The sequence below is a fragment of the Mesitornis unicolor genome, unplaced genomic scaffold, assembly GCF_000695765.1.
Source record: "Mesitornis unicolor isolate BGI_N332 unplaced genomic scaffold, ASM69576v1 scaffold8197, whole genome shotgun sequence".
NCBI classification, from domain to species: domain Eukaryota; kingdom Metazoa; phylum Chordata; class Aves; order Mesitornithiformes; family Mesitornithidae; genus Mesitornis; species Mesitornis unicolor.
In genome coordinates this window covers 23,880-49,845 of record NW_010195830.1, presented here as the reverse complement: position 1 = coordinate 49,845, position 25,966 = coordinate 23,880, and the positions used below count along the sequence as shown (strand labels likewise).

The 25,966-nt window shown below is 43.7% G+C and overlaps 1 protein-coding gene across 1 annotated transcript in view; it reads left to right on the top strand.

Annotated features, from left to right (window-relative positions):
* Positions 1–6,471: 6,471 nt before the first annotated feature.
* LOC104535730 (glypican-5-like) overlaps positions 6,472–25,966 on the top strand; it is a gene marked incomplete at its 3' end in the record, with an annotated part of 31,365 nt that continues 11,870 nt past the window's right edge. Inside the window, exon 1 of the mRNA XM_010188258.1 lies at positions 6,472–6,492. Coding sequence (XP_010186560.1) covers positions 6,472–6,492 — 21 coding nt within the window. The remainder of the gene's footprint in view (positions 6,493–25,966) is intronic.

The window sequence follows — 25,966 nt, the reverse complement described above, 5'->3', positions numbered from 1 at the left end:
TGCAGATGTAGAGGATTGTGGAGGAAAAAAAAAAGCTGGAGAGGTTCAATATTTATGTGTTAATGCTGTCCCTGAACAGGAAGTTGGCAGTGATCCCTTTCTCCTCATTCAGAAACTTCTTACACAAGAGCCACAGCTTCCTGGCATGGAGCCTGAGATTTTCGGAAGGAAGGTACTGACTCCTGAAGGAGTCTGAAGGGTTTAGGCTTTTTCTTTTGATAGCAGCAGCTTAAGTAGTACTTTCATAGCCTGATGAATATTCCACCTTGATTTCCAGTGAGATAATCTGAGTCCTGTTCTGCATACATGGAGGAGAGGATGTTGTCAGGAGCTTGTTTGTGCCTAACAGTCCCATACAGCCTCGTCTGTCAAGGCCAAGATGCTCTGAACATTGAAGATGCCTTGATTCCCTGAACCAGGGTTTCCTAATGAATCTTTGCCACTAGAAAATTTCTGCTTGACTTTGCTTCACCTCCTGATAATACCACAAAGTCTTGGCTGTAACATTGGTTTTTGTATAGTCACAATCCAAACGTTTTTACAGTCCAGAACGACTGAATAGTTGGTGCTTACGCATGGTTCTTACTGACATGAGAGCACGAGGTGCTGGGGATTTGTGTGAGGTTTGCAATACTTGTCTGAATTTATTTTCTCAAACTGAGTAACTGTCTTTTTAGCAAAACGTTCCTAAAATTGAATAAATGATCTGTTTTTCCTCACTTGATAATCTGTGGGTTTGGTAGAGAGTCAATCTTCACTTTCTGGAGTGGAAAAAGCAGCTTGTTGTAATGGTCCGTTAATGTTACACAGCAAAAAGTCACGTAGCCAGAATCTTTGGTAGTTTTATTTATACTTTTCTCTCCCTCTTTTGAATCTGATATCCCCAGTTTTCCAACCTTTTTGTTACTTATTAATGCTTTATTCCAAAAACCAGCTTGTTTTCAGTGACTGTACGTGAGAAGTACGGATAAGCAAACTTTGTTGGTGCGCTGTCTTCCTATGTGAGCATTCAGAAGTGTTAAAATAAGCGCTAAGGAGCGGCATTTCTAGGCCATCTTCTCCTGAGTGGACAAAGTTGCCATGTTCTGGTGGTGATTTGGCCATGTCCTGTGAAGGTAACACCAGACTTTTCATCTTTCCTGTTCCTTGCCCGGGTTTTGAGCCTGCAGTGGCAGAGCACTCTTCCTTTCCCTGTTGGCTGCCATCCACCTCTTAGGAGCATCGCTGACAAACAGCCTGGGTCTGGCTTCTTAGCTTTCCTTTTAGGAGGGCTCAATGCTTGCCACAAAGAAAAAGGAAATCAAGTGCTCCTGTGGATCTGATCTCATGACTGAAACAAGGGGTTTTTAAAATTCTTTTGTATAAAAGTGATGGCAATAAATGCCACCAGCTGTCAGTAAGGCCAAATGCTTAAGGATTGTACATATCCTGTTATCTTGTAGAGCATGAGTTATAATGGACAATACTTTTAAGAAAAGAGTTCACTTCTCAATGTAATTATTCTTTTTCCTGACACATGCAGTGGTTCTACATGGAGCAGCACTTCGCCACAGTGAAGTGACCGTTTCCCCTACTCCCAACCTCCCATACTTCTGTTTTAATAGCCTATAGAAATTGAACTGTTCTTCTCTTCGCACATCATTTACTTTATGCAGTGAATCGCTCAAAGCAACAAAACTGAAAAGCAATGAGCCATTCAGATGATTTTTACTGAAATTAACACTTCAATGCTGTGCCTCTTGGTTTCTTGTGATAGCAAGTTGGACGCTTTCTGATCAGAACAATAATATTAAGAACAGGACATTAATAGAAAAAGTTAAAAACTGCCCTTCCTCACACCTAGGAATCTGTGGCTGGATTGCTTAAGGACAAGGAGAGAACTTCCTCAGCAGCCTGATATTGATAAATGAACTTCCTGCCTTTGAAAGTGTGCTTTCCTCTTAATCCGAAATTTCAAACCCAAGGGATAAAACATAAGACAGGAGATTGGCTTTGTAATGATGCGGCTGGAACTCTTTATTTCTCCACAGAGCTGGAATTTGGGAGCGCACTCGTGTTGCACTGCAGGCATCAGCACTTGCAACTAAGCTGGAAAAGCAGATGAAAGCTGATGGTTTTCACTTCTCCGTAGGGCTGCGTTTCAAGTTCTGTGCCCAGCAGAAGACACGTCCTTGCCCAGGGAATTGCTTGAAAGAGTCCAGCAGAGCCACAAAGCTGAGAAGGGAGTGGAGCATCTCCTGCTGAGGAGCGGCTGAGGGAGCTGGGGCTCTTGAGCTTGGAGCAGAGGAGCCTGAGGGGTGCCCTCATTCCTGGGGATCCATTTGGAAAGGGCAGTGTCAGGAGGAAGGAGCCAGGCTTCATTCTATAACCTTGCAGAGATGATACAGGGCTTGATTTATTAGTAGTAAGGTATTTATGTTGCTTTTTTAGAGATTATTTTGCATATTTCTACTTCTGGCTGTTTAGGTGTGTAATACAGAAGGATGAATGTACCCAGAAGGATGTGCACGTCAGCTGGAGAAATCAGTAACTTAATGTGCTTAGCAAGATGAGGCAATATCATTGCAATAGTATAAACTGCTCTGCTTCCTATTGCTCTGTTCAGAAACGGAACAGGAAGGCATCCTGTGACACCTGTCACGGGCCTGCACGCAGCAGGTATATCATAAATGAAATAAGTTTACCCCCAAAATGTGACTGAGACTTAAATCCTAAAGTGAATACTGAAATGTGAGCCCAGGCTTTTGGGGCTGCACTAATACCACTTCACTGGCATCTGCCTCTCAAAGGACTGCGTTGTGGTAGGAAACGTTGCAAGAGTGCCTAACTTTAGATCACAGCACATTGTGAGTGGGTTTATGAGCCCAGGATGCATTGCCCTTGTGGAAGTGGGGCATGAATGCAGATATGAAACAGGATTCTGTGGCCAGGGGAGAAGAAATGGGGGCAGCTGCACATCTGCACCAGTGCAGAGGGACAGGAACTGATCCGGGGGGACCTGGCCCTGGAGGCCGTCTGCAGCCGCACGGCGATTCGGCACTGGAGCCTGGCCCTTGTCCCTGCTGCTCATCATCACACAGCGTCCTCCTCATTTTGAAGCAATGTTTTCAAGGGAAGTCACTGAGGAATTAGGCAAATACGAAGGCATTCTCATTGAGACCAAAGAATTGCTTCAGGCAGGAAGTTGTGGCATGCACTTTTCATCTTCTTACAGTTTATTTCTTAAAAATATTAGTTGTTTTAGTCAAAATCTTCTTTGCTAAATACTAGAAGGCTTGGCAACAGTTATGCATTATAAATATGATTACGGAAGACGCTATTGAAATTAATCTCAACTTTTGTAATGCAAAGGTAGCTGTAGAGGAAATGTGTCTGATGGAAAGCCTTGAGTTTAATCTCCGGTGGTTCTTTGAAGAATTGTGTTTTATGTAGAATAAGACACTCGGGTGAGGGACCTGAACAACCCAGTGTGGCATAAACTGTTACTTACGTTGAATTGTCTGCAGCTGCTTTGTGTGAAAATTGTACTTCACAAATGTCTGTTGTGCATGGGCTAAAAGCAGTAACAGAACATTCCAGGGTCCTGAAACACCAACATCATCCAGTGTTTGAAGTGTGTGAGCAGTTGACCCAAGTTAAAGCTAAAATGAAGAGAAATGGGTCTGTCCTGCTGCAGGTCATTACTCTGCAAACTCTTTTTCCTTGAAATGATGCATTGCTAGTTGTGCATGCAGCTTCTTTGTGAGAGATTGAAGTACTTACAGTAGCAGAATAGAAGATGGTTGTGTACATATGGGTTTGATCAATGGGCACGAATAAACAAGCACTCATTCCAAAGTATCTGTTCTCCAGAATGTTTTTGTGAGGCTCAGACCGTAACATGACTTCAGTTTCCAACATCCAAGGGATTCCCAGAAAAACAAACACCACTTCCTCTTCCAAATCTTTTCATCAGCGTTGTTTTCCAACCCAGCAGACGTTTAACAAAGGGACCTCAAGCGTTGTTCTTCAGAAGTGATGCTTTGCAAACAGCAAGGTCCATTTGCAGATGTTGTCTTGAACCATTTAATGAAGGACAGATCCACAAATGTGTCTCGTATCCAGGGCTTTTTATGAAAATTCAGCCTTTCAGAAAGACTCTTTTAATAGTATGTAAGACAGTTTCAGATCGGAGAAAACACGCTTGACTTGAGGCTGGGGTTTCATTTTTGTGTTAAGCCCACAAAGGGAGTGGTTTTTTGCTCCACATGCATTGGTTCTTGTCCCCTGCCACCTCCTGTGTTGTGCTTGCACACGCGTTTTGTGAACCTGTTTCTAAAGTGCAAAACAACGGTTGGTTTTAAGCCACCTGAGGACCTCGACAGGGTTTGCCCTGCAGTTGTGCAGCAGCTGTGTCCTTGCACCCCTCACGGGGAAGCAAAGCAGCGCGATGAAGCCCTGGTGTGGGTGTGCGAGTCCATTGCCAGGAGCGTACTGGACTCATCAGTGTCCCCACAGGAGCTGGAGATGTGATGGCTGGGGTATTCACACTGTGTGCTAACTGTTGTGTACAGACAAAGCCTCAAACTGCTGAGGTACGATAGCTTAAACTTCTCTAAAGTCATTTCCAAACCTTTAGTTGGGTTTCAGATTGGACCTACAAGGTTTGCAGTCATGAAATCATCCTGCCTCTAATAAGAGACAAACCACGAGCCTCATCGTTATCGCAAGGCAGATTCTCATGTAGAGCTGACATCCAACAGCCCGTGCTTAACTTGGTGCCACCATTTCTCCCTGAAATCCTCAGCGTGATCAGGAAAAGCAGGATATGCCGAGAAGGTCGGTAGGATTTACAGTCTGGGGTGTTTGGGAATTTCCTAAATCAATATAATGGTTTGGGAAACTTCTCTAAGGTGTCAAAGCTTATTTTTAAAATACGTTTTCATTTCAATCACGACAGTCTCGTCTAAAAGCACGTTCAATGACGTTTTTGTCAGTGTTTAGGAAATACCTTTTTGTCTGGTTAATAGTGAAGTAATTATTTTGAAAGGCACAAGGTTTTATGCCCCTTTAATGCCTGCAATTTTAGCACATTCTTATGAAACAAACTAACTTTTGTGTGTAGAAGCGAACAAAATACCTGCTTTTTAATTCTAGGATCAGGGTGTCAGCTCTGAATAACGTCAGCTTTGGTTTTCCCGGGTGGTAACAGGATAAGGTGATAACCCAGAGAGAACAGATTATTCAAAACACGTGTAGTTTAGGTTGTAAGAGCATCCACTGAGGAGGTACAGGAGAGAGGAAAGGTCAGTGACACCGTTGCCTGTGGTTCAGAGCTCTCTCGGCCTGTGCTGACCCGATGGAGGGTGTCTGGCGGCATGGGGACAAAATAAATGTGGCTCTATTGCTTCCAGACGTGAGCTGTCTCACACAGAGTGAACTCGGGTGCCGTTGTACTCCTGGCACGATGAAGTTGCAACCTTGAAAAGCCACCAAAGGATGATTGAAGGCCAATTTTTGTTTTCCTCTGTAGAAGCTCAAAAGCTTTATGGAGGTGTCTCATCAACAGCAGCAGGATGAAATGTAGGTTATTTCTTTGCAGCGGTTAATCTTGATTTGCCAGACCATCAGTTCTCTGATTAGTTTTTGCGAAACTTCAAAATAATTTGAAGCAATTATTTAAAATTATAGAAGTATCAGGTTGAATTCAGCGTTTTCAGTCACTTGATGTTAGGTTTTCTATTCAGAGCGGGGTATGTGGGTGCTTTACCTGCAGCTTTGGCTTGCCCGGTGTGTTGATCCGTGTCGAGCAGGCTGCAGAGTGGCTGGGAAGGAGGCTGCAAAGCTGGGGTGAGTGCACGCAGGCAGCTTGGGATGGAAACCTGCAGTGTTTGTGGCGGGAGCGTAGAGCTGTAGCTCCCAAAATGTCCTGTCAGCTGCAGTCATCAGTGCACAGTGTTCTGCAGAACCGTCGTCTTCCATCTAGAAGGGTTTTGTCATGACTTTGAAGTACCTTTTTTGGGACAAATGTCTGAATTCTTCCAACTTCATGGCCTTGCTAGTTTGATTTAGGCCTTTGCTTTTTGCGGTGGATGCCTGCCAAGTATATGGTGTGTGTGCATGGATTAAATTCAGAGCTGTCTTCATTATTACCCCTTAGTAAGAAAACAGGCCCTGGTTTGGTCCTGTGTTTCTATCCTCGTCTCTCCCTTTCTGCTTCCTTATCTCCGTGAATCTCCTCTGTTGTTTTCCCTGTGATTTTTGTATTTGTGACAGTTCCAACTCTCAGCCCAGGCAGCATCAGTCCTGTGTGTTATAAACATCGGTGGTGATATTAATGGTGTTGATACTCAGTGTCACAGCTTCAGCGCTGCTGCTGCAGACCATGAAGAGGGGCCTAAAATTCGTGCCCTGAAGCCTTTGTGTCAGGCTGTGCGTAGATTTGCGAGCTGTGTGCTCCTCACAGCGTTTGCAAGATTGTCCTTTGTCGCCATGGAGAATGATGTAGAAATGGTAAGGTACTGGGAAATTAGGCTGTAAGCACGCAAGCTGTATTCATAGAAAGCATATATAGAGTTGAGCAGGCACAGATTTTGATGAAGCGTCAAAGATCGCACAGCTGAGATAATTGTAGAATTGTTCTCTTTAGAAGAAATAAATAAAGACACAGGCATTAATTCAAGATATTTCTTGGTGTGAAGTCCTTGATGCCCTCAACCTACTCAATGCATCCTGTGAACTTGGAGCATCCTTTGGGCCTCCTTTCAGACGCCTCTCAGCAGAGCTTCATGTCCTGGTGTCGTTCCTGGCTGAAGGATGAGCAGCATTTCATCACACTGGTTTTTCAGTTGGTGTCAATAAATAGTCAGTATCACTGATACCACTGAAGGATGCTGCAAAGGAAGGTGCCTAGGATCACGTTGTCAAATGTGCTAACGTGAGGAGTCTGAAATGAGCGGTGCGTGAAAGGAATCGTGTAGCTGCTCATAGGTGTGCGAGTGCCCTGCGTGCCATGGGTTTATGGCCCACAGGGTCATTCTTCCAACCCACCATCTGCTGCGTTTCCTCAACTCTGGATTCGGGCAATGCCCTCACATTTTGGGGGAAAATAACCCAAACTTCCGCATCAAAACCAAGGCACAGTGAGGGAAACAGCGATGAATACGGTCATCAGGTTTTTCTGTTCAGTGTTGAGGTATGCAGATAAGCACATCGTGTCCAGGGGCTCCTGAATTTCCAGAGGTAGGCAGGAGGAAAGGGGACTTTGTGGGGAAATGGGTGTCCCCACCACATATATAGCTGTGGTACACCGGCCTAATGGAGCTTCTGGCTAAAATCCAGACCCTCAGCTGGTGCAAATCAGCCTTGCACCATAGAAATCAAGGCTGCCGTGCCGATTTGCTACCCCCCTGCGTCTGCACCCGAGCTCTAAAGGTTACATTCAGATTTTGCCTTAATTACAGAGAGATGAGATGAGATTGATTCGTAGAGAGATGTCATGTTTGCCCAACATGCGGCTGAATTAATTGTGCATTATTGATGTAATCAGTTTAATTAGAAGAAATGGATTTGTTTCTATTATCCTTTAGGAAACGGTACAAATGGAAAATGTGTTTTTAAACTGGGCATGCTTCCAGGACATTTTATTTAACTGTCTCATCTTTCAAAATCTCCCCTTTTTCAATCTAAGAACGACTATTTTTCTGTCTTGAAAACTTTTATTTACAACCTGCCTTAAGTGTGTGTTGAACAGGGCTCTTTATTACTATTTATGTGGATCTTTCAATGTAAACCCTTAGGAAACCCAAGCTGCATTTTAACCCCTTTTCAAGACTATCAACGTACAGTTCTCTAGACACTTGTAAATGAGACATTTCTATTAAGTAACTTACAACAAATGTTGTAGAACCCTCTAGGTCATTTGTTAAAGATTTGCTGTACTGCTCTTGGTGATGGGAAAAAAATGATACAATGCTGAGAAATGCTGGAGGAGGAAATTAAAAGTTGATTGTTTTATGTGGATCCGTTAGAAATGGGTCACGCTGAGGTCTGAGATGTGTTTGACTTGACTTTGTAAAAAAAAATCAGCGTGGTGTGATGAACACTTTTTTCAGTTTTTCTCCTCATTAAGGTGTATTATCAATAGCAGAGAGAGATAAACTGTATTAACGTGGTACTAAGTTTACACAGATAAAGAAAGAGAGAGAAGGCTGAGGGGAGACCTCATCACCACCTACAACTGCCTCAAGGGAGCTTGGAGAGAGGTGGGTGCTGGGCTCTTCTCCCAGGTGATGGGGGACAGAACAAGGGGAAACGGCACCAAGCTGTGCCAAGGGAGGTTCAGGTTAGAGCTAAGGAGGAAGTTCTTTCCTGAGAGGGTCGTCAGAAGCTGGAACAGGCTGCCCAGGGAGGTGGTGGAGTCACCATCCCTGGATGTGTTTAAAGAGCGGGTAGACGAGGTACTTAGGGATATGGTTTAGGGGGTAGACAGGAACGGTTGGACGTGATGATCTCAGAGGGCTTTTCCAACCGAGCGATTCTGTGATTCTGTGTGAAAATCTGGTAAACTTGAGGAACACAAAGAGCAACGTGTTCCTGGAAGAGCGTTATTTTGGCAGTACCTCACATCAGCTGTGCTGCGTGGTGTCAGCTTTACAGCGTGCACAGGAATGTTTCATATTGAGCCTCAGATCTTTCTGTCCCTGTTGCTTACCCACAGCTAGATGGATCTAGATAGCCCTCGTATCAGAGCTATTGAATATGCCTCTCTGACATAACCAAACTCTTTAGGTGCTTATTTTTCATCTTGGTGTGGCATTGATCCTTCAGGCCTCAATTTGGAGAAGCCTGATGGATGTGCTATTGCAGAAGTGAACTCTCCTCTGTAATAGAAGCTATTTCTTAAAACGTGCCTGACCTTATCAGGACAGCCCTCCTAAACTGTGTGTGTGCCTGCAGTCAGTCCAGAGGAGCAGCGGAGGTTCAGGCTGGCTCAGGTAGCTGGAAGGCAGTAGTGAAACAAGATGCTTGCTATGGGCTGGCTGGGTGGCTACCTCGCCCCGTGCTGGGCAACCAGAGACTGAGCCATGGGCTGAGGAGCCTGTAGGGTCTTGGAGTTTAGGTACACAGTTGCAAGGCTATTGCTGGATTGCAGCCTCAAGAGTTTAGGGCGGTTGACCCTACTGTAACGATGCTACCAACACAGACTCAGCCAGCCAAGCAGTTGTCCTGAGGCTGGCTCCCCTGTTAATTTACTGAGCACAGGATTCTCTGAAAGGTGAAGTCTGTATGGGATTAATTATTAAATGGGAAGGTTTTTTTAAAAGGCCAAAGAAAAGCAAGTGCCTAGTTCCATGAGTTGACTTTAATCCTAACCCAAAAGCCTAGACGGTTTTGGGGTTTTTTTTCCAAATTCTCTTGAAGACTTCTAATTCAGCTGCGAGACAGCATCAAGTATTCAAGTGGTTTGTGGTCTCCTTTCGCTTGGCACGTGCTTTACACACAACATGGTGCTCAGGTTTGTCCTAATCAGTACAATAGTTTGACAGCAGTGGATAAAACACCTCTGCTATTGCCTGCATTTATACAGCAAAGCGAGGGAAAAATGTGGTGGTGAGTGAGAAGACAGTGAGTGGCAAGCCCTCTCCAATCAGGGAGGATGGAATAAGGTCAAGGTGAGATGTGCAAGGGCTCTCATTGCCACGCCAATAATGCAATTCAAATAATCCCATTCCTAGACTCAAATCACTGCAGTTGGAGAAGGGTGAGGGTAGGAAAGCAAAACGCAAGTGTAAGTAGTGCAATTAAAATTAAAATTCGTCAAATGCTACAGGTTCCTGCATCCCACCATGCAGTGTTGCCAGCTCACTGCTGCTCACAGTTTGCAGAAGCCATTCTGTGATTTCAGTTACTGTCCCATTTGAGTGGGATGAGGGAATTTCAGTCACTGGTGCCTGCTGTATTCCTTGGGCTGGTTGTGGTACCGTAGCGGACACCAAAGGAGCAGGCAGGGCAATGCAGGTAGGGTGGCATTCTCTTCTCAAATCCAGTCAGCCTCACCTTTGTAGCCTATTGCCATTTCCATGTCAAGATTATTTCATAAGTTAAATTCATTTTCTTCTCACCAGACTTGTCCTATGCCTCCTGTGAATGTGTGACACACCTTAACCTGGCATTGTGGAGAAGAGAAAATCCAATGTGGACCTGGTTGAAGGAGTGTTTTAGGGGAGTTTCCTGCAGTGTATGTGGCTTGTTTTGGGTTGGGTTCCTCCCAGTACTAAAAATGAGTCAGCTACAGATGGGAAGGAGGTCCTGTTCTTCTACTGCATGGGGGTTTTGGGGTTAAACAGCTCCTGGAGTTGGAGAAACCATATGGTCTGAAGAGGTGCCCAGCAAACACCAGTCGGTGATGTGAGGATGCCTCTTGTGCAGTTTTAAAAGTCTGATGAGTTGTAGTTGATCCACTTTTCTCAGATGTGTTTTAATGCAAAATTAAACCAAGGATACGTTTCCAGGTCTCTGTGACACCAGAATAACTTTTGCTTCCCATAGTGAAGTTTTACCAGTCTTCAGTGGAGAATCGAAGAGGAAAGGGCTGTTCTGTGCGCAGGAATTGTCTCCCATGAAACACCTCGTTTACTCACAAGATGGCTCTGCCGGTTTCATAATAAAATCCCAAAAGTTTGGAAAGCATCTTTTAAAGTAACTCAGTACAGATTGTAAAGGAAAAATTCAAAAAGGTGGACTACTCAAAATAAACGTGGTGGTGTAAGAACACTGTGTACGTCCCACTGCATTAGTGCAGTTAATCCAGCAGCGATTAGAAGAGATTACACACTTGTTTGGAACCGCTCATGGATTAATCTGGCCAGTTGAGGTTGATCAAATTAGACATCCTTCTTCTAATTGGCCTTTTAGTTATAGGACAGATGGCCAATATTCACCTTATTTAGAGGATAGTATTTTATTTACCATTTTAAAGTGTGGCAGATGAGCTCCTTCCTTAACAGAAACCCTTGAACGTTACAGAAGAGTTGCAGTTTTTATATCGGTGAAGTTTTTATGTACTTTCATAAGGAAGTACCTTTTGGGAGATGCTTCTGTATTAATTCCCTTCTCTTTCTTTCAGAGGTACCTTAGTTCCCTGATTTTCTCTGGTGTGAAAGCCACACTACTTAATACAATCTGCTTCAGTTTAAAGTGCTTGTGAATCTCAGTACTTCACAGCCTTTTATCTCGTCCTTTGGGTAATGACAGGTATTTGTTAACCAGTCAACGTATTTGCGTTCAAATTAAGGAAATTAAAAAGAAGGTTTCCTCTCTGTCACAAACCAGTACAGTGGCCATGGGGAAGAGCACTTGATAGGACTGTCCATGGCACTACAGTAGTCAAAGTGATGGTTTTATTTGCAGTTATAATTCTCACTCTTCAATGGTTTAATGATGAACTTCTTTCCTTGTCAGGCCACGCTTGAGCCCTCAGGTACTGGTTCAGGGCTGGCCCCTGCTCTTCTCAGGGGCTGCAGTTTGGTGCTGGTTCTTCCTTCTCTGGATCGCTTGGTTTCTGCGGGGGCTTCCTCCACCGCATCCTTGGCTTGGCGCAGCGTGGAGTTTCTTTGGTTTCTCTCTCTCCTGCCCTGCGTGCGATGTGCAGGCCCTTGTTTTGTTTCTGATTTTGTCTCTGGGCATGGCACCCCAGGTAACAAACTGGCGATGTCCTTCATGTTCAGTCAGAAGCAGAGAGAGTTAACTGACCACTTTTTCTTAATGTGCTCGTTTCTTTTTGTGACCCTTAAATGTGCAAATATCTGGGAGTTTGCTTTGATGCATTGTCTGCTTATAGTTTAGCAAAGATAATTTCTCTAATGGGGTTTTCATCATCACAGCCTAAAAACAAGTCCAGAATAAGAAAGTCTGCATTTCTATGCCTGTCCAACAGCAAGTAACATCTAGTGGTACTGGTAAGCGTTGCGTGCATACAGGACCCAATTTTTATTTTCATGACAGTGAATTGACATCCTGGGGCCAATTCTTTAAGTCATAACTTTGTTTTTACTTAATCTCTATTCACAAAAGCTTGACTAATTTCATTTGGGAATGAATGACTGGCTATGCATTAAGTAAGAACTGGCTGAGCACTACTGGGATTAAACCGCTGGGATTAGTAGAGGCTTGTAAATGGCAGTTGTGTCTCATTAACTTGGTAATTTTTAAGCTTTTTTCACTCCTGACAAGTCTCTAGTGCAGGTGTAGGTCTTTGAATGGTGAATGAAGGCTCCTGATAATAGACTTTGTTTTTTGTTTAAGCTCTTGGACTCTTGAAACCGGTTCATCGATTCTCTTCTTTTCCCCTCCTTCCAGTTTTCTGTGCATCTAGCCAGAGTGCACCGTCCTGCCGGGGCCCTTGGTTGTTATGAGATGTGCTCAGAGGGCTTGGAGCTCCAGGCAGGTGAGGAGCAGGCTCCTCAGCACCGTTGGTCCAGCTGTATAGGGCTTGCTGAATGCAGGCTGCCATCCTGCACCGGTAACACTGCACAGCAGGTTAACACCACCCTTAGGTTTGGAAAGCACTTGTAGTGTTTGGATGTCAAGCTTTGAATAGAAGGAGCTCTACTCTGCTCTGGTGAGACCCCACCTGCAGTACTGCATCCAGTTCTGGGGCCTCCAACACAGGAAGGCCATGGAGCTGTTGGAGCAGGTCCAGAGGAGGCCACGAAGATGATCAGGGGCTGGAGCACCTCCCCTATGAGGACCAACTGAGGGAGCTGGGGCTGTTCAGCCTGGAGAAGAGAAGGCTCTGGGGGGATCTTATTGTGGCCTTCCAGTTCCTGAAGGGTCCTACAGGAAAGCTGGGGAGGGACTTTTTACAAGGGCAGGTAATGACAGAACGAGGGGGAATGGTTTTAAACTGGAAGAGGGCAGATTTAGACTGGATATCAGGAAGAAATTCTTTGCTGTGAGGTGGTGAGACACTGGCCCAGGTTGCCCAGGGAAGCTGTGGGTGCCCCCTCCCTGGAGGTGTTCAAGGCCAGGTTGGACGGGGCTTTGGGCAACCTGGGCTGGTGGAGGTGTCCCTGCCCATGGCAGGGGTTGGACTGGGTGAGCTTTAAGGTCCCTTCCAACCCCAACCTTTCTGTGGTTCTATGAAAGTAATTTCCAGACATAGGAAAGTGTAGAAGTGTTACATTTCATTAAGGTTTCTTTTTTGTCAAAATGCTTTTTCTTTGAACAGTGGCATTTTGAATCAAAATATGAACGTGGTGTTTTCTGCTTACAGTGTTAATAAACATAAGTGTGTGCAAAGCTGAAATAATTTCTGTTGAAAGCTTACGAAACGTTTTGAGCTTTAATTGTCACTGAGGATGCAGAACGTGTTCAAGACATTAAAAAGTTAAAATAACAGAAATGAAAATGAACAAGAGGCAAAGCCAACCACTCAGTTTTCTGAGGAGAAACAAAATGATCTGTGGTTATAAAGCTGACTCGGTTTCACTTGTGAGGAGCAGAGGAAAGTAGCTGAGGCTTTTGCAGCTCCCGGTTCATCAGCTAAGGTGAAGTACGAGATCTGTGTAGTGACTTTTTCTTTAATTTCCATTTTTCATTCCCTGCTTTCCTTCCTACGTGCATCTGAAGCACTGAGGAGGAAATTAAATCCTGAAATCGAAGTAATAACTGAATGCTGCCGCATTTGTACGGGAGAGACTGTATATGACCACAGGGAGAAGAACACCAATTGAGATGATGCTATTTCTAGATCTTTCTGTGATTCTCGTTATGAACCTTTCATTTTTCACATTTGGTTTTACTCCTTGTTATTCTTTAGTGGCAGCAGGTTAATTGCTAGGCTGTCAGTATAGAAATATCTCACCTGCCAAGGAGCTGGTGATGGGGGAATAAGGATGCAGGAAAAAGAAAGGAAAGCTTACAGTACTGTTTCCTATCTATACGGTAGCTGATTCCAGTTTAATTACCCCAGTCTTGCAAGCTTTTAAGAAGAACTTGGCCTTAAATTTTGTATCTTAAGTGTATGCTGTAGGAGTCCAAATCATGGAAGTGCTCACAAACACGCTCATTTTTGTGCATGTGAGTAGTCCCTCTGGGTTCATTAAGACTAACCATAAATCAATTAAGTTTGCGTCATTTCTTAAGTAATTCTTAATGGCTTAATTTTTTAATCGCTTAATTAAGATTATTTTTTTCCATTGCAGCTTGGGACTGTATAATACAGGTGTTTGTTTACAGTAAGTGAACAATGTTAACCCTTCGGTTGTTCGTTGACTTTGTGCATAAGACCCACAGTCAACACAGAGCATGAGGGGTTTTGCTACAGAGCGAAGGGAAACCCAAACTAAGAGCTGACAAAGATGTGTTTTACCCAGGTTTTAAAGAAGTAGAAGCTCTGCTGACCTCAAGGTATAACTGTGTATAGGAGGAAATACAGGAAGATGATAGCAGCTTGTAGGTAAATCAATAACAGAGTTGTGTGTGACTGCGTGATGTGGAAACGCGTCTTGGATAAATCACTTCTTCAGGCTAAAGGTTTTGTGTTCTGCCAACACAGGTAGCAAACACCTCCTAAAACAACAGCTCATACTCAGTGTGACCAGATTTGATACTTGCCCTCAAAACCCATCTTTCCTTACGTGGTGTTGAAGCCATATTTCACATCAGTCAAGTGCAAATGTGGCCAGGCTGATAGGAATCTTTGGAAACGTCCCACTGGTGGTGTCTGCTGCTTTTGGGGTATTTGCTTGACTCTGGATAACATGAAAGGATCTGTGACCTTGTATAAGACCGTGCTCTTGAAAGAGGGAAATAGTTTATGATCAGTTGTTTATACAAGTCAGCTTATTCCATGGTGATGCTTGCTTTTCTTTAAGTCTCTTCCATATAGTAGTTCATGTTTTGCAGCAGCTTCCTGCTTCTTGAAGAAGATATTTTACATCAGCAGCACAAAATGTTTTGTGCAGTTGTTTTGTTTTTAATTGCTCACTGTCCCTACTACTTCTGAGAAGTCAAAAGTTTCAAGCTCGTGTGTTTATACGTGTCATTTTGGCAAGCTCCCTTCACACTGTTCTGTAGTGTCCCAGTGTAATTTAGGAGCTCCCATGATGGAAAGCCGTATTCATCCTGCTGCCGCTGCGCTATTTGGATGGAACTGTGGGAGAGGACGAGTTTAGTTCTGTGGTTTTGAATGCTGATTTAAAGGAATGCCTCGGCAAAAAGAAATACAGTTAGACTCTTTAAAGGCATTGCACGTTTTCTTTTGTCCCCACAGCCAGTTTTGATTTCTCACCAATTGCTGAGAGCGATGCTGCTGTTTGAACTCTGGGGCTGAACTCCACGCTAACATTTCTGTCCTTCTGTGTGTAGAAACAAATGTCCTGTTCGTGAAGTCCTGAATGTTTTGGGAAATGGAATTTCTTACAAATGTCCGGGCAAAGCAATGACTTTAGAAACATCTGATGCTTCTCAGGAGTTTTAGGCCTTCTGCTTCAGCAGAGCAGCGCCAAGTGCTGTGTTTCCTGCAAGTGCTGGGTTATAGCATAGCAAGATATGATATATGTTATGATATATATAATACAATACAGTACAATATAACATAACATAACAGCTTTCCAGCACGCTGCACATGCGCAGCAGCACTGAGTTGCCGTACATCTGTGCTGCTTAGAAAGCCTGCCTGACCGACCAGATGCAAGGGGAAGAAGTATCTGGACAAATCTGTAACTCTTCAACTCATACTTTCTCAAAAGAGGAGGAGGAGGAGATGTCCAGAGGAACACTGATGAATGGTACTGCAGCATTTGATTTCAATGATTGTTGAACTGGACACTTCAAGAAAGTTGAAATTTGGTTGTTCTTATGTTTTGTGGTGAGGCTTTTTTTGTTGGGTTTTTTTTAATAGAATCATAGAATACCAGGTTGGAAGGGACCGCAAGGCTCATCCAGTCCAACCTCTCAAGGTAAAAGTGTAGTTTAAATGAGATGAGGCAGCATCCTGTCAAGCTGACTCTTAACACTGTTAAGGGGAATTCACCACTTCCCCTGGAGATTTTTCCAATGTCTGGTTGATCTCATGGGAAACAGATTTCTTCTGGAGTTCAATGGGAATCTCTCCAGACACAACCTGTGTCCATTACCCCTCGTCTTTTCCATGTGACTCTTTGTGAAAAGGGAGTCCAGATCTTTTGGTGCCACCCTTTATGTACTGGTACATGGTGGTAAGGTCTCCCCTAAGCTTTCTTTTTTGTTTGGTTGGCTGTTTTAGTTTTTTTTTTTAGTGAATGTGTATTCAGCAGTTGGTCTGTCCACAGCAAAAGGAGGATGAGAATGCTACCCACCAGCCTGGCTGTATAATACAGGTATTTGCTGACAGTAACAGGATAGCTTTAGGCTGATGTTCAGGAATATCTCTGCAGAGATTGTGGACACCGTTGTTCTCTGTGCTTATGACCAGCAGCTGTTTTAGTTGATAACCTGGGAGGCCTCTGCCTCCATCATTTCCCCTTCTGCCTCCCAAGGGCTTGTCTGGCACCATCTGAGCCAGGACCATTCCTTGTCATCAGTAGGTGTGACAGTCCTGCAATAGAAGATCTTTCCTTTTCACAGTCCAAAGTGGGAAGTCTTTATAAATCACTGTAAAACCTTGTCATGCTTGTGTTTAACAGGCAACTCTCTTGGTTTCTTCTGTAAACAGCACTAAGTTGTAGAAATACTCTTTTTTTCCAGAAGTAGGTGTAAATGTGGAGCAGGAAGATGGACAGGATTCCACAAGTTTGCATATTAGTCTTTGATATAACTGTGCTGGCCTCCTCTCCTGCGTTATAATATATGTGTGGGACTGAAATAGGCAGCACCACCTTGCTTAATGTTTTTAGCAGTGTATTTGTCTCTGTTCAACAGCTTACTGAAGATCCATCAAAGGTTCATTAATGGTAAGAAACTATTCTAAAGAGAATGTTGATATAAAATGGGATTTTACAAGTCCCTTGCATCTTGAAGACCTTTATTTCAAACTTTTTGTACGACCTAGTTATTTTACGTGCTGCTAGTACATTCTAAATTCCTTGCAAATGCACGTTTAAAGGATGGCAAGGTACATTACCTTTATACTTGCAAGTTTCCCACAAGATGTTGAACCCCTGGATTGCAGTCTGTTTGCAGCTGTATAGTTCAGTTGGGTGAGCAGTGTGAATTTAGCATTTAATTTTTTGGGGTATTTGTAAGTTCTGCATTATTCAGTAGCTAAACACAGAGGCATGTGAGATGACAGAATTTAGTGATGAGTGTTTCAAGAAAAAGCGAGAAGGGAAGGGTGGAAAGATGGTTTTGTTGCATTGGGAAAAGACTTGAGCGTGTCACACGGCTGTAGGATGAATGGTCTTGAGATAGGGATTAATAGAGTTATGAAAGCTGCTCCAAAATGGGACTGCAAGAGAGATGAAAGATGATCTATAAGGAGATAGAGAGTTAGAGTGGGAACGAGCGTGATGAATGGTCTGGAAAAGTGGAGGAGATTAATTCAGAGAGGCTGAAGAAGGCAGATCCATGGAGGACTCTGAAGAGGAGAGGGATGATAAATGGCAATTGACTTTTGTCATGAATCTGTGGATAATGTGTTTATTGTTTGAGGGAGACCCCTGAAACCGTGCAGGGGAGCATCTCATTGGAGAACAAATGTTAATGCTCTTAGTTAGAGAAGGGCTTTGCTCTGAGCTGCCTCACTGAGAAGAAGAGGGTGATTTCTGTAGCGAGGGAATCAGTCAGTCTGTGATGTCCTGCTTTGTTTTGCCAGGGTGGTTGAAATGGGACACAAGTCCCAGGTGCTCAAGTGCCATGGGCTGAGCTGTGTGCCAGCATTTCAGGAAGTAGGAAGTTTTTTTACAGTTGTGTTTGCCACTTATATGCAAACTTCTAGCGTCTTGATGGCAAATCTTACCTAAAAATATTCATAAGCAGTATTTCCAAAGGTGCTCTTTAAAAGGTTTGCTGTTGTGCTCTTGCACAAATATATGTAGCTAAAACAACCCACTGTGACAGACAGATGCCACCACTATATTTGATCCAGAGATCCGAATACTACTTGTCTACCTTAATTCCTTCAGTTGGCTGAATTCTGGGTCTGGTTTATGTAGACTTGAATTGAAACGTGCAAGTTGTCTCATGCTCCCCATGGAGTTTTACAGTTCAGCCGAGATTATCTAGAGACTGGACAACTTAATGACCAACGTGCTTGGGTTCACCTCTTGATTGCTAGAACAATGTGAACACTGTTTAAATATATGGCTGTGATTAAACATAGAAATTAAAATCCTAGTCTAGGCTTAGTAGCTACTTAAGAACACCACAATCTGTCACTGCAAATAGGAACAGCATCATGTGAGAAAAGGAGCAGAAAGGCAAGTGGATCCATATGGTTAAACACAAAGTTCAGGAGGTTATTTGAGCCAAAGAAATAGCTGTCAGGAACTGGAAATCCAACACGAGTGAAACCTGGAGACAGAGGCGCAGTCCAGAGGGGGCAGTGTGAGAAGGAATCCAAAGAGCAAAGAGTCAGAGACACAAACAACAAACACCAGGAAATTCTTGTGGTGTATTAAAGAGCAGAAAGACTGCGAGAGATGGGGCAGGTCTCCTGGGCACGTTATTCTGTACCCTGGACCTGTCAGCTGCAGGGCTTCATACAGCCCTGCCTGGTTTGTCTGTCAGACCCAGGACTGGCACCCATCCCTAGTTTTTTCTGTATAGCAGCTCCTTCATGATAACTGCATTTTGTCCCTGAGATCCATGCCATCCTGCTCCAGTTGAGATCCATAAAGAAAATTTGAAATTTTCCTGGATATTTCTATGATCTTTTACAGCCTTCAGCTAAACCAAATGCCAGATTTTTGAGGACCAGTGTGTGTACACTGTTGCATACCTCAAAGTCCCATTGCAATACCAGGCCTTTTGTCCCTAGGAAGATGTGGATGGATGTTTGTCTTGGTTGGGGTGATGGACTGCTTGGCTGTTGTACTCGGAATGGGGTAATCAGAGTTGGCAAATTAGCACCCAGGTACTACAGAAAAATTTATAATGCTCCTGAACCTGCTGTAGGAACCAGCATTACCTCAAGTATACGAACTCCAAAATTCATAAGGCTTGTGAGCACTGATTTATTCTGGTCTGTTCAGAACCACATGAAGTGCTCTGGCGAAGTTCTCCTTTGCCATGCAGAGTGCTCTGCTTCCATCATCGTGTTGAAGTTTCCCAAGTAGCAAATCTTTTACACCTCGTCTCTGAAGAGAAGGTTGAAAGCCAGTCCTCAAGGTTATACCCTTTATAAATTTGGAAACCCCTTCACTGGATGCCGCTTTCATTTTAGTGGCTTGTGTCTCTTGCTCTGTTAGTCTTTGCTAAATTACTGTTTGGTGTGTTCTCTCTAGCTGTGCCTCACTAAATTACAGTGCAGGCTTTTCAATGTCAGTGAATTTCCATTTCAGGGGTGCTTTGACAGTCTCCTGAACTGGGAAGCTCTTGGTTCTTTCAGAGCTTCCCTCCATGAGGATGGGGAGGTTTTTCCAAGTGTTGCCTATCTGTCTCTCTAAACACTTCCATTGAAAAGCTGTGTGTAGCAGGAGATACGTTCTTAACCTGTGTGATAATGAAACGTGTGTGTCTGTTGTGTGAGGGTTAAGAAACCACAAAGGAGGGTGCTCAGGACATGTCCCAGAGACATCCAAGTTGTAGCAGCTCTTTCAGTTGGTTGGCAAGATTAGATTATGGACGTGGTGTTAGAGGAGACGTGTGGGGTCTACCAGTAAGAAGCCATTGAACAGAAATTTCTAAGGGAATTTGCAAGCAGTTCCAAATAATTTCTCTGCACTAAGTGGTGAAATGTGGCAAACTTGAATGCAGTGATCGTGATGTGCTGTAAACTGAGATGGTGTTTATACATGGAGTGAAGTGGCACTGGCAGGTCAGGGAATGCGGTTGCAGACAGTGAAATGCAGTGAGTAAGCCAGAGAAGTGAGATTGGAAAACTTGTGGTCAAGGCAGAATATTGGTTCAAAGGTGCACCAGGGCAGGTTGAGGCTGGACAGGAGGAAGCATTTCTTTACCGAGAGGATGGTCAGACACTGCAACAGGGCTCCTAGAGAGCTGGTTGATGGTGCAGGTCTGTCAGTGTTTGAGACGTCTGGACGATGCCCTTAACAATCGGCTTTAACCTGTGGCCAGCCTTGACGTGGCCAGGGAGTTGGACCAAACATGAACGTTGGAGCTTCCTTCCAACTGAAATTATTCTGCGTGCAAGGACCCGGTTCCTAACCTTTCCCTCAAGAGATTAATCAAGTCAACACGTTTCTTTTCCAGAATGTTATGAAGAGTGTTATTATAGACAACTGATCTGGAAGACAAGAGCAAACCCTTCATCAGTTTGACATTTGTCGAATGAGGAGGCAGGAGATTTGCCAGAGGAATTGAAGTGGCCTTACAGAATGGAAACGATGTTGCAAAATTTAAAGCCCTGTTTCTCAAATCCCCTTTCTTGGCAGAAGACTTAAGTGTGCACTCAAGTTCTGTGGGGATTTTGTGGATTAAGAGCTGTATTGCAGAGATAGGATCGACTTTGTCTATGCCAAAATGCTTTTTTATGAACGGAGTCTAAAATGCAGCAAATGCGTTTTCTTCAGGGCCACAAATTTCCTATGCTTAATCTGTTCCCCTCTCATTTTCAGTCTATCAGTAATTTCCTTATTTAGTTGGGTGGTTGTTCCTATCTTGTTTTGGTTTTTTGTTGTTTTTTCAGTGCTTCTGAAGGGATTGATCCCATTACAGGGTTAAGCAGTTCAAGTTTTGTGCCAAAGGGCTTTTGTTAAAGCCAGTTCTGGGGGCTTCGGAGAGCAGAACCTGAACAGTGGGAGGTGTCTGTTAAAATGGACTTAAAGATCCAGAAAAAGAAGGGGAGAAATTAAAACGGCTGAATGTTGTAACTTCCCCTGGAACAAACCCAACAGAGTTGGTGTCAGAATACACCGCAGTGGTGATCCTGCCCACCTCCCCCTTTAAAACTTTCTGGGCTAAAAATGTGATACCTGAATGGGTAGGATGCAGAAATGGCTTTATTTTTATGGATCGCAGGTGAGCTTGAAACGAAGCTGAGCATTTTCAGAAGATAAATTCTTCATAGACTCTGTTTTTTATTTAGGCATCTGTTTCCTCCCTGTGCGTTCAGTGTTTTTCATCTGACATGAGTTAGACAAAGTTAGGACAGAACTGAGTAATGCAAGTTGGCTGAGCTTGGAAGGCAGAGGAGCAAGTGACTGTCCTGTGCTGTTGAGAGTTAAACCTTGTGTGGGAGAATAAGAGGAACCGATGGACCTCAGTGTGGTAAAGCGATGGGCCGTTCAAAGTCAGGACTGTGCCATAGTACCTGAAATAGTTTCGCTATGCTCTTTCTGTATCTAAGATGTGTATGGTGCTAGAGTTCTTGTCAAAGCTTTGCAGTGAAATTCTGGACTTCATGCCTGGGTCATTTTCTGAGTGAAGAAAGCAAGTTGGCAATGAGAAATACCCCGTGATTGCATGTGGAGGTACGGAGACAGTCGCACTGGGGTAACAGATGGCCAAGTAAAGTGCAATTTCTAGCTGAAGTCATCGGTCATAGACTGGTCCCTCTGCAGCAGAGATGCTTGTGTTTCAAATGCATTCCAGTTCTTTTCCAGTTGAGACAGCTCCCCCAGATTCTTTGTGAATGAGGACACTTGGTCGTATCAGATAGGCTGTTCATGATGAGCATGTGATAGGAGCCAAATATTCTTCTTAGGTGTGTCCAGTGCTTCCTGTAGTGTATACTGAGCTGTACAGATAAACCTCTTTTAGCCTGTCGACCTCTTCATGTACGAGTATTTTCAATTTCCTGATCCGTTGTACCATAGTTCTGCAATGCAGCTTGCACTCGTGAGACCTCTCTTTCCTAAAGGACGGTACCAGCTTAAGCAGGGCTTGTTAAGGGGCATGATACCATTTATATAGAACAGCTTTGATGCTTTAGTTCTGAATACTTGTTTCCTAAACTCCCTCTAAAGGAAGGGAGTTTACCTGGAAAGGAAAGCTCTGAATTGTGATTAAAGACAACATTATATTGCTGCAGTCAATCTTAGTTCGCTCATTCACGTTGGACGTCTGCTGCAGCATAATGGCTAATTTGCTTTCATTATCTGATTGATTTATCTGCAACTCTTGTTTTTCATTAAGCTGATGAAAATTTAAACAGAACTATCGAAGCTGCATACAAATGAGAGGTTTTAGCTTCAGTATGACAGTATGTAACGGATACTTTGATCCTCCGTTCAAGTATAATATTTCTGTAGCTGAGTTTCCATCACTAATGACCCGTGTTTAACCAAAGCAAACTAAGGCAACATTGCAATGTACCAAATACCTGTAAGCAGAAGAGGAGGCAATACAGCAATGACTTCAGTAATACAACATGAGGGAGCAGGAGAAGGAAGTTATGATGAATTCCCACAAAAATGTGCTCTTTATCTCTCTTTGGGCCTGCACTCAGTGAGATAATTGAGAACATCAGTGGTCTTAGGCAGGTAAAGCATCTGCTTAAATACCTTCTTGAAGCAGTTGAAATGTGAGTTTCAGGCATTAAAATGGAGAGGACTGCTCCTTGTGGGGAGACACCAAAGGGAAGCAGAAAAGATCTACAAGTGCAAGTGCTTTATGAAGCATTTCCCAAGAGCTCTGCCACACTGAGGACAAAGGGTGCCAGAAAAAGGGACAAAATCGGTTGCATGCACCTTTCTTACATAGGAATAAACAGGTCCTCAATAAGTGAGGGCACACGAGCAACTTACTGACGTGGGGACTTAATGTGGCATCTTGTTCTCCTTGGTGAGCTGTCTCAAGAAGCCCCTGCTAAGAAAGTGAACATCGGCTCTTTGAAATACATCATCGATCCAAATGACAAGTAGACCTTCTGTCACAGTCCCTGGAGGTCAGCAAGGCCCGGAGGGGACACAGTTGCTCACTTTTAACAACCTTGCAAGCCCCCAGATACTCAAAGTTCAGGACTGTTGTGGGAGCTTCTTAGCTGATGGTGCCACTCACGCTGGTCCTTGAGTCTGCTTGCTCATGTCCAAGCCATGAAGCTTTACACAGAGGAACCCAAAATGAACAGAGCAGGTCCGTGAACTCTTCAGACAGGTACTGAATTGTGGGCTGACCGCCAGCAGACTTGAGGGATCAGTGAGCAAGCACAGGGTTGCAATATGCAACTCTTGAATTTAAGCAAACCCTGTGGTCTTGTGAAGCCCCTGCTCATCTCAGAAGGTGTGGGAATACGCGTGGCCGTGTTGAAATGTGGTGTCATGATGACTGTATTTTGATCAAGGACTGCACCACTTTCTGCTTTGGTCTTTATTGGTGCGGTTGGGACTTGTCCTGTGAAATCTCTGTAGTCATTGTGATTGGAAAAACTTACCTTCGTGTATTTTCTCTTTTAAGGGAGGAATTTCAGGAGAAAAATAGGTGTGTTGATTTATTAGTGCTAACAGACTTTATGTGCCTTCCCTTAGGAATAGCTGGAGCTAGTTCTCCACAAGCACCTGGTAAGCTATCAAATCACCACCATCTGTACTTCTGCCACTGCTGGCCCATATGTTGAACACATGCCAGCTGCTTTACTTGAAGGAATTGGGAGGATAAATTGAGGAGAGGCTCTTCACCGTAAAGAAAAAGTTCTGTTTTTATAGGATTATGCTAAGTATTGATCCACCTTTAATTTTCTCATCAAGAGAGGCTTTGTAAGCATGTGAAAATTAAGAAGGCAACACCCAGCAAAACTGTATAGTGATTTGGATTCAGTGTCTGTTGAAATCAGCCGTGGAAATCTTTCCCACTGGTTTTCTTCAGTAGTCCAGTGAAATTCTTTGTTCTGACTGTAGAGGTAGTCCATGAACAAGGTCGGTTACTTCAAACAAACATATCCTTTCAATTACTTTATGGTGTTATGATAGCAAATATTTGTAAAATAATTACAAGAAGACAGTCAGAAATAGATGTTGTGGGATAGGTTTTTGGTTTTAGGCATTCCTTGCCTGTATCTTCTATCCAATCCCTTTGCCTTTAATCTCGATGGCTGTATGCTTTTTGGCGTGCTGTGGAAAAGCCCAGTGACTCTCACCCTGTGGACCATACGTGAACCATCCAGTGGCCTGCAGCTGGCCTGGGGAGCAATGCCAAAGAGTATTTTCAGCTGAAATCGGAGTGAGGGTACTGCATGCCGGTGCGTCACTAGTTTTGGTGGATAGGAGTTGTCCAAGCATCTGAAAAACACAAAACCTACTGAATTAAACTGCTGGCAGAAGATTACTTGTATGAAAGACCATCTCTGCACCAAGACTTGGCTGTTGCACTTTTCTTAGTTGATTTTGCAAAGGCTTCCCTGTGTAGACTGGCCTGAGAAAGGGGAGTGGGTCAAGTTGGTAGGTTCACTGGACTGGGAAATGAAGTTGGTGTTACTCATCATCGAACCCACAGGGCTGCATTGTTGCTGCTCTCTGTCAGATCTGTTTTCTTTGGTTTAAAGTCGTTGAGAAATACAGGGTTAATGTAGATTTTTAAAAAGGACTTTATTAAGTCGTATATGTTACCGTAGCTCTTTAATGGTACTCAGACATCATTTCTTGGATTTCTAGGTTTGTAACTAAACAAGAAGGAAAAAAAACAAACATGAAACACAACCTTTGCCCCAGATTTCATCTTTGTGAAGCTGATTCTGTTTCTTGTAGCTATTTTCTCTTAGATGTTTAGGAACAGGTCATAATGGACCACCTAACTAATTCAGCTGGAAATCATGAAATAGTTCATGACCTTCTGAAACAAATGTATTAGTTTTCCTACTGCCAGTTGAACTCCTTAATCAGAGGGTTGAGAGAATTCTCTCTAGAGACTCCTGTCTGGTTGCTTTTCTGTTAATGAAAAGATTCCCAGAAGAACGAAAAGACTTTTACATCTTCCTGCTTTCTCTTGATTGATTCAGAAGAGAGATTTTTTTTGGTTGTTCTTAACTAATGCGAGTCATTAAAACTACTTTGTACTTTCCTTTCTCAATAGTATTTAATACAGCAGAAATACACAGATGAAGTACCTCAGATTCTTGTGTCTCAAAGCTACTGGCAGCTTTGGAGTGCATCCCTGCCAGCAAACATGAACATGCAATGCAGCAAGGTACCAGAGACGAGTTGTAGAGTATACTTGTTAGAGGACAAACTTTGTCAGGGTGAGGGTTATGGAGCATGGCCCAGGCTGCCCAGAGAGGTTGTGGAGTCTCCTTGTCTGCAGACACCCAAAGCCCTGGCCGTGTTCCTGTGTGACTGCTCTGGTGCTCCTGCTGTGGCAGGGGTTGCACTGGGGGAGCTTTCCAGGTCCCTTCCCACTCCTGACATCCTGGGATGCTGTGATTCTGTGGTGTGGTTGGTACTTGGTACAGATGTGTGGTCACATCTGGATTGTAAAGATAAGTTTTCTATTTTGTACTTCTCCCAGTGCTCAGTGCCTCATGGACCATCACCAGTGTCACTGTGGAAGTCAAGCAACAGAGAGAAGCCTGTGGTGTTTTTGGCAAGCCCCACTTGCTTGCTGTCCAAGCCCAATTGTGTCAGCTGTGCAGCGCGTTTGAGCTCCAGCAGACCACCAACAGAAATGCCTTCTCTTTCCTAGCGATGGCATCTGTGCCTCTCCAGTATTTGTACCTGACACTGTGTGTGGTTGGCACAGCTGCTGCTTTCCCAATGGTTTTGATTTGCAGGACGGCTGCGGAATAAATTTTTGGCCATTTTCCCCCTAATATTTTCTGAATAGTCCCTCTCTTCAAGCAGTATAAACAAGCAATATCTCTATGTATCCCCATTTTAGTTGTGTATTAGCTGTGTCACCACCTAATTGCATTTTGGACTTTGCAGTTTTCATATGGCAGTAGTCCATGGTTACT